The sequence below is a fragment of the Amphibalanus amphitrite genome, unplaced genomic scaffold (genome assembly GCF_019059575.1).
Source record: "Amphibalanus amphitrite isolate SeventyFive unplaced genomic scaffold, NRLGWU_Aamphi_draft 001284F_arrow, whole genome shotgun sequence".
Lineage (NCBI taxonomy): Eukaryota > Metazoa > Arthropoda > Thecostraca > Balanomorpha > Balanidae > Amphibalanus > Amphibalanus amphitrite.
This window is the reverse complement of record NW_024882777.1, coordinates 64,503-78,380: the sequence shown is the minus strand read 5'-3', so window position 1 is coordinate 78,380 and position 13,878 is coordinate 64,503. Positions and strand designations below refer to the sequence as shown.

General features: G+C 48.1%; 2 protein-coding genes across 2 annotated transcripts; both read right to left on the bottom strand.

The window, feature by feature from the left end:
* Positions 1 to 6,966: 6,966 nt before the first annotated feature.
* Positions 6,967 to 10,830, bottom strand: LOC122371848 (intraflagellar transport protein 27 homolog). Its single transcript, XM_043348583.1, has 6 exons — positions 10,143 to 10,830; positions 9,769 to 9,848; positions 9,082 to 9,201; positions 8,131 to 8,248; positions 7,829 to 7,938; positions 6,967 to 7,481 (listed from the first exon to the last, which is right to left on the bottom strand). The coding sequence occupies exons 1-6, from the start codon at positions 10,183 to 10,185 to the stop codon at positions 7,383 to 7,385; spliced, it is 570 nt and encodes a 189-aa protein (XP_043204518.1). The 5' UTR covers positions 10,186 to 10,830; the 3' UTR covers positions 6,967 to 7,382.
* Positions 10,831 to 10,842: 12 nt separating this feature from the next.
* On the bottom strand, positions 10,843 to 13,869 carry LOC122371845 (organic cation transporter protein-like). The gene has a single exon (XM_043348577.1). The coding sequence runs from the start codon at positions 12,772 to 12,774 to the stop codon at positions 11,137 to 11,139; it is 1,638 nt and encodes a 545-aa protein (XP_043204512.1). The 5' UTR covers positions 12,775 to 13,869; the 3' UTR covers positions 10,843 to 11,136.
* Between the last annotated feature and the right edge of the window lie 9 nt (positions 13,870 to 13,878).

The following is a 13,878-nucleotide window of genomic DNA, read 5'->3' as shown; positions in this document are numbered from 1 at the left end:
GCACAGGTCAGGCCCGTGTCAGACAGGCCTCCGAACAGCAGAGCAAGTCGGCGGAGATCGGATAGATAAACGTCCACCGATTCGCCGTTTCCAAACCGTCGAGATGTGAACTGATCGTATGCAGTGAACTTGTCTGCAGCGAACGCCGTGCACAGCGCTGATTTAATTTTGTTCGCATCTTCTTTCTCGTCAACAGTCAATTGTTGGTACACGTTGAACGCTCCTCCGGTTAGTCTGAGAGGGGTCACACTTTCGATCTGGGTCACCGACTTCAAACGACATACCAGTTCAACTTTCTCTAACCACTCCAACACCGGCTGCCGCCCATCGAATTCCGGAATTATTCTTACGTCAAAATTCGCGGTTTCCATTTTTCTCTCACACGTTATAAGGTACGGCCGAAATAGCTTGTAGTTGGCGATAGATTATAAAGGAAACTTTTGCGTTAGTTAAAATGTCTATTCGAGTACGAATACGACACAATTCTGTACAAAACAAGGTAAGTAATTACACTTTGAAAAGACGTCTTCTTCAAATCTCTCTCCCTCTATCTCTTTGCTTCTTCTCCCTCTTTCTCTCTCTCTCTCTCTCTCTCTCTCTCTCTCTCTCTCTCTCTCTCTCTCTCTCTCTCTCTCTCTCTCTCTCTCTCTCCTTGCTCTCCCCTTCTCTCTATCTCTATTCTCCTCTCTGCTCGTTTCTTTTCCTCTTCTCCCTGTTGGATTTTTAAATCAATTTTCTTATCAGTCCAATTTCTCGCACTATTTTTCTGTAAGTGCCGCACATTAGCTGTCTTTCTAAATATACACTGTGGCACCTCTCACAAACTATAGCGTAACACAAATATTCTTCTAACTCGTACATTGCCGAGGAATGCAGCCACGTCATCGTCATTTGTCAGCCAATCAGCATGCTGTTTAGGCATGAGCCAGTGGGTTTGTAGGTACTACGCAATATATTTGGTCAACGCGTCATAAGCTTCCGTGTCAAACAATATCGTATATATGAGGTGATGTTTTTCGTACTCCAGCGTAGATGGGTAGCCATACGGCTTCCACGGTTGACAGTGATGACATCAGTCATCTTTTGCCGTATGGCTACCCATCTACGCTGGAGTACGAAAAACATCATCTCACGCTCTCAGTCCCAGCGGATAAAAACAACACCTAAGAATATCGTATATAGAATATAGTTCTTTCTATATCAAAGTATAGCCAAAATAATCATTTTTTTAAGTTTTATTTTCTTTGCTGATGATTTTGAGCATAAAAATCGCAAATCCATTGCGACAAACTAATTTCGGGAAAGTGAACTATTCACATTAAGCTGCAGGTCAAACGTCAGACGACCAAGGGTCACCGGTCATCGAGTGTCAGAGTTCGCGTTCCTACTTCGTTCGACAATCTTTTACAAATCGACGCATGCATAACTCGGTAACAATTAGAGCAACAGCGCAACAGCGCCGCAGAAAAGCGTATTTGATAGGTCTTTTAACGTTTTTTTCTGATAATTTTCTCAGATTTGATTTGCTTTAAACGGTTTAGACTCTATAGTGGACAATATTTTAACCCGCGCCCTGCTGGGGAGGCGGTGGCGGCGGAAGCGGGGAGGGGGGGGGAGGGGGCAGCAGAGGCACCCCAGATCTAGTGATCTTCCAGGGGGGGGGGGGCAAAAATATGTTTTTGCCCCCGCAAAATTTTCATCGATGAAATACCACAATACTGCCATACTGCATCTTGAGCATATGCCAGTTTGCCTGAGAACGTTTTTATTAAGTTGATAGAGGGAGTAGGATTGATAATTGATACCTACTGTTGTCAATGTCGTCGCACATATTTTGATCACTTATTGGCTGGAATTTTGCTGTGCAAGTGTTGTGTGCGTATGTCTAATCCATGGCGCCTAAAAAGCACAAAAAAAAAACATTCGGATCGATTTCGACTGTGGTCCTGTGATACCTACCTGCAACGTGTTACGTGATTTTAAAATAAAGATAAAAAAATGCGCTGGGTTATGGTGTGATTGAACAGCATTATGCCGATAGCTGTGAGCTAGTAGCATTTTAAAACCCTAGACTGCGGCACCATGACGTTAGAAAAACAATAGGCAAAGTGATGGTAAATGGTGTAGGTAATGCCTAAGTTCCACTGGACTGGGAGGAGCCGTCACCCGTCCCTCGGCCCTCCTACCCAATCCCAAATTTCCTTCTGGACGCGCCCCTAACCCCAATAAACAAACAATAAACAACAAAATTACCCTTCGCCGCCTCTGAATTAAACAATATTATGTAGAAACCTGGGGCCTTGTAACATTTTTGAGCCATAAACAGCGTCATCATGCTAGCGAACAACAGTCACGGTGACAGCCACAGTACATATATGGTGCAACACGTATTTGAACTGGACTAGGACCCCCTCCCAAATCACCTTCCGTCGCCTCTGTGGGAAGGGCAGGGTGCGAGTTAAATCGCTCCCTGAACACCCACTTTGCGATTTTTCGCGATTATCTAAAAAAAACGGCGATGAACACCGCCGCTTTTGGCAAAAACCTTTGATGTGTTTATGTACCTCGACGATATGGAAAGATATGCACCACGACCTTTTCCAGTTAAGTCATTACCTTGACCTGAGGTCAATAGTTCAAGTTGACCTTCCAAAGTCAATAATAGTGCATTCGATCCGTTTTGACGAGAGGAACACGATGCAACGTAAGCTCGTGCAAGTTTTCGGTCAAAATTTATTGCCTATTGGAGAAAAACCGTTTCCAAAAAAAATTGTCTTTTTCAGGGTTTGGTGTTTATTTTCCACATAAACAAACATAAACAAACTGTTTACGAAGAGTTGTGTTTGTGAACATGTGACGACCTCGGCCGAATTTTAGTGAACAAACAGCGAACAGTTCGCGAACGTTCATGAATTGCTCACGAACACGGTAAAGAAGGGGTGGATAAGACCCCCTCCTTATCCCTTTCGCTCCTAATTGAGCTAGAAAGCCGCGGGAAAAGCGAGAGTGTGCGTCATTTCGAGACACAGCGACTGGTATCCGATTTCAAGGGACTTTGACCAACCGGTGACGCCGGAGGGAGGTCAGGTCAATTGTCCCAAAGTAGAGGCTTGGTTTCTATAAATGACTTCGCCGCACATGGTGGTAGAAGTTAGAACCGCGATTGCATGGCACTACCGTGCTCGTGACCAAGCGCGTCTAATGGTAGGTAATAGGTATACTTTTTGTTTGAATAAGGTCAGTGTAAGATACTGACCTCAGGTCAGAGTCACGTCAAAGCCACTCGAATCACAAAGCTGCTTGGAGGGTGTCACGCTGCATATCATTCGATGTGGCAGTTCTTCCTGAACCAATTGATGGCTCAACCGACTCGCTTATAGCTCAGTTTGATCGGGAGTTATTAGCAAAAAAACTCCGACTGCACCAAACGACCTTATTGCCGTCATATATGACATCATACAAGATCTGAAATGTACAATTTTAGCGTTAGCGTTGCAAAAATCATTATATGAATACAGTATAGGGTAACGAGCAAAAGTAAAATGATTGTCCGATCATATGACGTCACTGTAGCCCGAGGGTGAAGACCGAAACATATTGTACCTATTGCCCGAGGCGTAGCCGAGGGCAATAATGCTTGATGAGGTCTTCGCCCGAGGGCTACAGTGGCGCCATAGAGGCAATGTTTTTTTTTCTTATTGCTCCTACCCTATACACTTACAGTATCCATTTTATTGTCTGGCCCACCCCACCTCGCCAAAAAAATATAGTTAAATGCATATGTCTCCGCTCAGAAGCAAATTGAAAAAGGATTCAAACACGCGCGGATTACTATTGCCCGTTGTCATGTGTCACTAGCAAAAATATGTATTCCTTCAGAAGAAAAATCAATGTGAAAAAGTGCAGTCAACAGGCAAAATTATTACACATTCAGTCAACATACGAGCGATGTAATAATATAAATTACGACCCAATGTACTTAAAATAATATTGGCTTATATTTTTCAAGCGTAAAACTTGCCTGCAACCGTGTGTGTCCAGTGTCAATGGATGAGAAAAATAGCGCGAGAGATATCACAAGACACAAATGATGACTTGTACATGAACGTCCTAACGTTCACGAACTGTTCGTGAAGAGAGATTTGTTCGTGAACGTGTGAGTGAAGGAATAAGCAAACTATCAAATAAATACAAACAAAAGTTATCCACGAACTGTTCATGAATAAATATACAAACACCAAACTCTGGTCTATTTGGGCGGTTCTTGACCCCTGTAGGATAAACCGTTGACCTTAGGTGAAATCTGAGGGCAGTTTATCGAAAGATCGTTAACAGGGCTATTAAATGCGCTATTTTGGGACGTTGTAGCTCTATCCGTTTCTGAGTTATGCGCCGGTTTGTCAAAAATTGTCCAAATTGGACCTAAATATTGGCGAGATTTGACCTTCCATGACCTCTGGTGACCTGACCCCGGGCGCCGCCGGACGCTAGAAGCGCCATCAAGCGAAAGACCCCTGAGCGTCGTGGTGGAAGAGCCCCGCGGGGTTTTGCTTATATATCGTGCACGATTCTTCATAAAAACGGAAATATAATGATGCTCCACGACTTTTAAAACCCGCGCCCGGTAGGGGGGGGGGGGCGAAACGGCCCCTCCCTGTCCTTTTCCGTCGATATCTCCTAAACGGCTCGAGATATCGCCACCAAACTTTCAGGACCCCTCCGCGCATCAATTTTACACATTGTGACCAAAAAAATTTCCAGAGGCTATGATAGATTGGCCACAAACGACGTCAGAATGACGTCATGTTCTGTCATTTTTGACCGAAAAAAGACCTTCGCGAGAAGACCTGTCAGGCCTACAGCTTTGAAGATACAGAAAAATGATTAAGAAATAAAAGGTGCAAAATTGACAGGGCTACAAAACTGTTATCTCGGATTTTTGAGACTTTTGAGTTTTGACCCCCAAAAATCAAAAAAGCATTTTTTTTTGATATATTAGCCGAAAAGTCAAAAAAGTTTTTTGAGTTTCGAAAAAAAACGGAATATATGTGATAGTACCTACCGTCTTCTATCTACATACCAAATTTCATATCGATACCTCGTTTTCTGGCCAAGTTATAGCGAAAAAAACTGTTCAAAAATGATGACGTCAAATTTTCAAACTCAATTTTTGGCAATTCTAGACCTCGTAGAGCAGAACAAAGACCACCATTAGACTCCCCGTGACGAGCTGCATCGAGTCGATACCCATTTTATGCAAAAATATCAACTTTGAAATTTGACCTAATTTGACCTGACCTTGACCTGACCTTCACCAAAATATGACCCAGGCTGGCCCCAAAGGCTGCCTAACCCACATAATCGCATTTGTCATGTAAAATGGACCATAAAACATGTATCACACCCACATGTATTACACAAACATGTATCACACCCTTGATCACACCACACTGACTTTTATATTGTGACCCCCGGTGACCTGAGGGCTGTTCACGGGCCCTGTACAGCCTCCAAGCTCCGCCCACTGCGTCCCTACGTCAGCCTTCCGTCACCGCACACTGCGATCGCTGTGGCCGGTCGGGACTGGCCACAGCGGACCGTCCACCGCACGCAGCCGTGACGTCAGAGCCGCCTACCCATCCCCTACCCCCACGCCTGCTGGACGCACCGCACACACCGCACGCAGCAGTGTGCGGTGCCCGTGAACACCCCTCCGACCTCGCTGTGACCTGACCTGGTATCGGTGACCTCAGATAGCAAAGTATGTGTTTGACGAACAATGTACAATCGATGGTTTTCAATAAATTACCAATTTACTCGATTTCACAACACATTTCTTGAAATGCCTGTGAACGGTGAAAATCCGACCTTTGACCTGAACTGTGACGTCATCGGTTTGACGTAGGTCAATGAAATTTGGTCACAAGGTAGTTCCCCGGCGAGGCTATCGAACACCGTTTGAATTTTGAAAATCGGCCGGTAAATTTCCGAGATCTTAGGGGGGGGCCGAAACGGCCCCTCCCCTACGGGTGGTAGGGTCCGCCGATAGCCCTACGGGGCGCGGGTTAACCCTCGCCGGCACAGGCCATTTTGCGTCCTTCGACGGCACAAGGGGGGGGGGGGTTGGTACGACCCCCCCTCGCGTTTGGCCCCTGATCGAGCTAGAGCTTCGCGGAAAAAACGAGCGTGTCGCCCGTCACGAGAGGAAGCCGATGATACCCAATTTTAAGGTCCTAGGTCATCGGGTGACCTTCCAGGTCAGGTCAATGACCCGAAAACCGGGAAAATCGGGACCTGTTAGAAAGTCGTAAAGTGTGGCTGCTATGTGGTTTCCCGGGGTGCTGATCACGAATATCGTGTTAGTTTTGATCAGAGATGATGTCTTTAAGCATTTAGACCAGGTCAGGTCAGGTCAGGTCAACCGGTAGGGGTTGTGACGGGTATTCGTAATACGTGTCAACCGCCTCTGACAGCTTCGTAACATGTTACGAAGGCACCAAAACTACTTCGTAAATGTTCAAATGGTTGCTAAATTCGAATTCAGCTCCAAAACTAGCCTAGAAACATGTAAAACTCGAAAAAGTGAACCGAGGTCACCAAAGGTCAATGACCTGACCTGACCTTCAGGTGACCTTGACACCCACCCTTATGTATGGGAGCAACATCAAATCAGATGTCTGAACGTTTGAAACCACGAAAAGCTTGCAAACGCGCGGCCAATGCGAGCCGACATACGCCGAATTGCGATTCCGGCCAAACATGGTCTCGGAAAAGAGGTAACAGGTCAAAGGTCATTTGGGTCAGGGTCATGACATTTTCAGGGTAGGTGTAAAATTGATCAATGCGAGGGTACTGAAAGTTTCGTCGCGATCGGCCGCTTTTTACGCGAATTATTCGCGAAAAACCTTAGGGGGGGGGGTTGCATCACCCCCCCCCCCCTATGCCGGCGAGGGTTAAAAATATCCATTAAATTGTCATCTCATTTATTTGATACCAGCACAGTACAACAAATATGCATTCCTTTTGATCCCATCGCCTCAGCTGTATTTTGCGCATCTCGTGTCAATCATTTCATGCACGGAACCATCTACCTACATACGTGGGTAACAACTTACAAGCGCATTCTCAACGCATGCTTAAATTCAGGCGACTTAACTCGCCTCGCCTCGCCTTAATTCAGGTTATGTATAAGTTGTTGAGTACAAACCGACACTTGATTGTTTCTCAATTGGCATTGAGAAACGAAACCGGTGACTTAACACGACAGTCACGTCTTCTTGTAGCTGGGCCAACCAGTACCGTCAAACATTGACAGAAGCCGACCGAAACAGGGATGCGCGCAAACAAATGGCTGGGAGTGCAGTTCGCCTCGGTCCTGCGACTCAAGCAGCGTTGAGGGTTGCATTGACACCATTCGAGTACATCTTATGCCACTCGTTTGCAAGATAGAAGAACGCGTCGTCGATGTTCTGGTTGTCTTTCTGCGAATAGAATGTTTGTTCATCAATATCTCCAGATGATGCTATTTCAGGTGTGCCAAGTCCTTTTTCATACGTATCATGTAGTTTCGTAACGAATTAACGATCGATGCTTTGTTAATTCTTTCCGAACAAATGAATGCAAAAACCATAAGCGAAACGTCAACTACCACTGAAAATGAAAGTAAACGTGAACAATGAAGTATACCAATTAAAAACGCGTAACATAATAAAATAGCTAAATAAAATGGCCCAAACTAACCGGGACTCAATTACGGTTCAAATGATTGTTGTTAAGTTCGCAAACGTTAACTCTATTAAATTGCCGATAACTTTTAATAAGAACTCACGGCAGAACATTCCATGTACACGAAGCCCAGCTTGTTGGCGAGATCGTTACCCTCCTTGGGACTGATGAGGCGTCTTTCCGTTAAGTCCGTCTTACACCCCATCAACACCCCTGTTTGGACGAAGAAATCAACGAGTCAAACACGTCCACGGGTTAGTTTGTTGAATGCACTTGTACATACATACGTTTATCCCGTTTAATCCGTTTATCCGTTTATAGTTTGTTGAATGTACTTGTACGTTTATCCCCAGCTGCGCACACACATTTTGAGTTTTTTATGGAGAAGGCATCTGATCTTACTACCTGGCAGAGTTGTTTTGTCCTTCTTTGTTTCGCGAATGAACTTGTGCCATTCTGATGCAGCCTGAAACGACTTCTCGTTCGTGACATCGTAGACGATGATAGCAAGGTTTGGATTCAACTGAAAAAAGCATAAAGGTAGGTCAGTGGTAAGTTGCAGTTAGTGGGAGAAGTTGTTTTGTTTATAAACCGTTATTTTTTAATAACACACAATAAAAATTCAATGTGAATAGTTTGAGGCATTCAAAGCAACCTGCAATGGTCAATTATCGAGCTATGAATTTTGTCTGGATTGAAGTTAACAAATTATTGCTTCAGCGGTCGATGCATGCTTTCATTAAACCGTATGCTTTACGAAAACGGTTGTTTTCGTCTCCGTCTCACAATTTGCAGTTGGCTCTAGGTACATCATTATTTGATTTTGAATGAAGGAGGTTCTTGGATTGGGGTGGGTTTCTGATGACTGTAGGAATTTGGCATCATTCGTGACGTAAGTAATGTAAACCATAAGCAAAGATGGCAGGTAGCTAATCGTTATCATAAAATGCATCAGAAGATATCGCCGTCTTCCCGAACATGTAAATTTGCTGCTTATGTAACTGAAACGTCTCTGAATATATAATCGTAGCATTACACTCCAAGACGAAAACCATTTAGTAATGGTTTTCGGCGTCCCTCGGATGCGTCAGCCGACGACGAGGCGAAGCGGTCCAAGCAGGAGAACGGCCACAACGGCGTCAACGGCCAGGCGGCGCCCCTGATATGCGTCCGCCCCGACCTAGACCCGCTGCCCCGCCCTTCTGATCTGGATCACCCGTGCAATGATGTCTCGCCGCATCATTTTATTGTGCTGTTAAATGTACCTGTTTGGTGTAAATAAAAATTAGCCCTGAAAAAAAGTAATCCCTCATGCATCTATTCTTTCCGACCGATTGTACCTCGCTCTGCCCTCACCACGCTCTGAAGAACGTCCCGGTAGATGTCCTTGCCGGAGCAGTCGTAGATGAACAGCTCGACCGATTCGGCCGTGTCCGGTATCCGCACCTGCTTCTGATGGAGCTCCACGGTGAACGTCTGTCGGCGCAACAAACAGCCGAGTCAATCGCATCTTTTATGAATCCTTCGAAAGACTTGATACTGTCTACCAGTGCCAAATAGGTATATAATATATATGACGATATGGCAAACTCGTCAGTCGTCAGTGATCAGTTCAGCTAGATCGTTTTGTAGTATCTGCAGAACCATGTTTCGGGTGAGCGATCCAAATCAGAAATGAAGTCGTAGGTATTGTGATTTGCGAATGAATCGTCAAAACCAGTCCGGCTCCCTAACGTTCATGTCATGCAGTGGCCAATGGGACTGCTTCTAGCTCAGATCATGTCCGTTTCACTTAACGTTTTGTCAAACGGAGCGTGAGTCAAACATAGGTAAATTCGCAATCGAGTGAGAGGTTTTAACGCGTTGTGAGACTCCTAAAGACAACGTGAACAGTGGACAGGCCCGAAAGTAAACGAAGGAATGCATATTTTAGCTTGAGTAGGTATGATATACCTAAATATGCGCTCATAATGTTGTGTAGTGATAATTTTTATGTAGGTATCAAAGCAAAGCGTTCATCGATGTTATTCAGTAAGTCCTCACCATGTTGTAGTTTTTTGGAAAGTCGGAGCCATCGGAAAGAAACACTTGAACCAGTGCGGTCTTGCCAGCAGTGCTGTCACCTGAAGTACAGGAAAACGAGGCAAGTGGCACTCGGTGGATTCAATCTCAGAGCCAACCAATAAACTGTTATGAACCAAAGATTAGTATGAACAAACCAACAAAATGATCAGGCCTCCGCTCCTCGTTATAGCCTTAACCTTAGACATTAAGTCGCTTGCACGACAGCTTATCTCATAGGTATCTGGTAGCAACTTGGTGCGACTTTGGTCGACAAATATTCCCAGTCACTGCAACCCATTTTACTTCCATGGATGCAAGACCATATAACATAAGGCGCACAAAACAAAGCTTACCGACGACCACGCAGCGTCCACGCACGACGTTAGGAAGAGACATCTCTCATTCGCTGACGACTTGTCTTCCGTTGGTGACTTGCAGATATTAGGACACCGATTTAACCTTCACGTCAGTTCACATTTACAAACAATAAATAGGCAGTAAATGCTTGCACACGCCCAAAAATACCGGTCGACTGTGCGCCACGACCGTCGACGTCTGGCGTCCTTGTTTTGAAATCGTTGCCATGGAGACCTAGCCAGCAGGCCTCCACTGCCTAAACAACGTGCCGTGTTGCCTATTGATTGATTTCCCCGAGGCCCGAATACATTAACATGTCCCTAATGTCATGTCAGGTCGAGGGTCGAGTTGCAGTTGTAAATACATATACCTGTAAGTCCATAGACTTGTTCGTTATGAAATTTGCTTACTGGTGTGGCACAGTGTTGGACGGGAGACCGGAGAAGCCACAACAGTGCCTACCTAAATGTTCGGTCATCCTGCATCCAAATAAGTTTGAGTATGTTCCACTGAAAGTGACTGAAACTGACCCTTCCCCCATAGGTTGTCTGATAAAAGACGGTTAACTCATTCTCGTTCGTCTTGCAGTGGCCTCTTGCCCTATATTGCTTTATATAGGTATGCAATCTTAGATATGCTCTCGCCTAGCCACTTCAGGGAGAACGTCAAGAGCATGCCACCGGCACCACAAAAACATGTTTTTGTATTTTGTATGTGTGGACCAATCACTGAGCAGCGATATACGCACAGCACACACGTTCAATTGTTGAGGCGAATCGCTTATTGACTAGCGAATATGGCTAAGTCATTATTACATTGATAAGCAAAACATACTACCATATACCACATCCTCTCCCCCTCTCAGCATCGATCCTAGTGCGGTCAATTCCCGCACTCCCCACCCATCAGTACGCATAGTCGAGACTCCAGTCTGCATAGTTGACGGTTGGTTCGCTGTCCGTCCGGGACCCGCCCCCCTGCTGTGGTGCTCTAGGCGGCGCGCTGGTCGCGGCGCGCGCCCGGCAGCAGGTCGGCGATGGTCTCGCGGCAGTCGGGCGGCTGGCGCAGCCAGGCTCCGCTCTCGAGCTCTGCGACCGTCTCGGGCAGGTGGCGGCCGGCTGTCTCCGGCAGCAGCAGCGCGCCCAGGCCGGCCAGCAGCGCCAGCACGCCGAACACCACCGTGGGCGCGCTCGGATGCGCCTCGCGCGCCAGGTCGATGATGAAGGGCGCCACGATGGAGCCGACTCGGGCGCTGACCGAGGCGGCACCCAGGCCGATGGTGCGCAGCAGCGTGGGAACGTACTCGGGCGTGTACACGTACAGCAGACCGAACGCGCCGGTCACGGCGAACTTGCCCAGCAGGCCCAGAGTGAGACTGAGTCGCCAGTCGCGGACGGCCACCACTGGCAGGATGGAGGCCGCCGCCAGTAGGAACAGAGCGCAGACGGTGGGCCGGCGGCCCCAACGGGTGGCCGTCATCCAGGGCACGATGTAGGCCGGGATCTCCACTAGACCCGAGAGACAGTTGGCCACGTACCGGCTGGCCGACAGCTGTCCCAGGTCGAACGCGATCCCGAAGTAGCTCAGACCGGCGGCCAGCCAGCAGAAGAACGTCACCAGCATGTAGCGGCGCATCTGGGGCGTGCGCAGCAGCTGCACCAGCTGTCCGAGGAACGACAGACAGCCGTTGGCCCCCGCCGCGACCTTCTGGCTCCTCTCGGCTTCGTACACGCGCTGGAGCATCTGGGACAGCGCGTCGTCGTCTGGTAGAACGGCGCCGTTAGTGGCCGCAATCCGGCGCAGCACGGCAGCCGCAGCCGGTAGCCGGCCGGTGCGCACCAGCCAGCGAGGCGACTCGGGCATCACCCAGAAGTCGATAATGTAGAGCAGCGTCGGTATCGCCATGGCCAGCTGTAAGTGCCACCAGTTGGGTAGCAGGTAGGCCATCGCAGACAGCGCCATCACGCCCAGGGCGAACGGTACCTGGATCAGCAGGCCGATCAGCAGCCGCCACTCGGGCGTCACAATCTCTAGGATCAGCACCACCAGCGGTGACAGCGAGAAGGCGCACCCGACGCCGGACACGAAGCGGATGGCGAGCAGCAGCTGGTAATGGCGGACGGCGCAGCTGGCCAGCGCCGTCACGGCGTACAACGTCGAGCCAGCCAGCGTCACCGGCCGCCGGCCGAACCGGTCGGCGAACATGCCGGTGGTGAGCGCGCCCAGCAGACCGCCGGCCATCGGCACCGACTGCAGCAGCGACAGCAGCGGCTTCCGGCCGCACACCAGGTGCCACTGCGCCACCACCGTGTTCCCCACGTCAGAGGTGTCGTACACCCAGCGGGAGCAGTTGGCGCCGGCCGACGGACAGCGCGGCGCGTCCGCAGGCAGTGAGGCGAACCCGACGTCGGCGGCGAACCCGTCCGCGCACCGGTGCTCCGGCTCGGCTCCCAGGAAAATCATACCCATCAAGAAGAAGGAGAGATTGATGCAAGTCTTGGAGAGCCAGACAATGTGCTTCAGCTGCCAGCGACCGCTGCCCCCGGCCAGACGCAGAACGTCGTCAAACGTCGGTCCATCGTCTGTCGTCTCCGCTGGCTTCTTGTCCACACTCTCAGGGGCCACCATGACTGCGTACCCAGCAGTCAAGATTCACGACTTGAAAAAAGTCTACCAGAGATCCAGTCGCCTTCCCAAAAGGAGGGATCCTCCCGAGAAGACGTGCTGACTGGGTCGCGTGTGACCACCTCTGTCGACTCGGTCGGACTGACGTCCTACCCCTCAGAGCCATCCGAGAGAGCACCAACTATCGTGAGTGGTTGTCTGAGCTCCATCCGGCGTGCTGCCCAACTGACAATACTGTCCTCTCTGACACCCTCGCATAGCAGTCGCGAGTTCCACGCAGCCGATCGCAGCGGGTCACAAAATGCAAGGAATGACCATCAATTAACGAAATACTTGCCCAGTTTGACTGGCCTTCTTAATTTAAGTCGCTATCGTTCATCACATTCATTCACAAATAAACAGAATGCTGAAACTGCAGAGTCACCGGCCATCAGCGCACACACAAGGTCAGACCCAAACGGGCGGAAATCGAATTAAGGCCTGACAAGTCTCTGAGGCCGTTCGATGAGCACCGAATATGTACTAGCGGGGGCCTGGGCATCCAAGGCACTTTATCACAAGCAAGCCATGTGGACAGGGTGGAAGTTTTTATTTAGTCTATCTTGCATGTTTGTTTGATCTGTGTTCACTTCCCAATTTAATTTTTTGGAATTCCGTTTCCTTGAAGTCGGCATGGTTAGCTTCAATTGGCCTTGTTTGGAAAAGATGTATGGTAATGGGTTTATTAGGTACATACCTAATACACCAACATTTTTTAAAACTTGAAGTTACCATCTTGAGCCAAATCTTTCCACTCTGTGTAGGTGCATTCGAGGTGCTCGAGTGGCCTCTAACAGGGTGCAGTCAAAATAAAACGGGGAACGTTGATTATGCGTAAAAGTAGGTAAAAGTCCATTACATCGTTGCTTGACGTACCGAGGTGGCGAGGTGTCTTATTGGTGTATCATCGCGTTACTGGTATCATGTGTTACTGGTGTATCATATTATCGATGAATATCAATTATACCGGTATGCATGCCAACACCCAGTGTCTAAAAAGAGTGGGATTTTCGATTTTCATACGTAGACAGATACTTCGAGCATGGTATGGTAAATACTTATAAGGCA

Coding starts and splice junctions, on each gene's coding strand:
- LOC122371848 (XM_043348583.1), bottom strand. CDS start 10,185: ATGTCTCTTCCTAACGTCGTGCGTGGACGCTGCGTGGTCGTCG. Junction 7,939..8,130: donor GGACAAAACAACTCTGCCAG/GTAGTAAGATCA, acceptor TCGTCCAAACAG/GGGTGTTGATGGGGTGTAAG. Junction 7,482..7,828: donor TGTACATGGAATGTTCTGCC/GTGAGTTCTTAT, acceptor TTCTATTCGCAG/AAAGACAACCAGAACATCGA.
- LOC122371845 (XM_043348577.1), bottom strand. CDS start 12,774: ATGGTGGCCCCTGAGAGTGTGGACAAGAAGCCAGCGGAGACGACAGAC.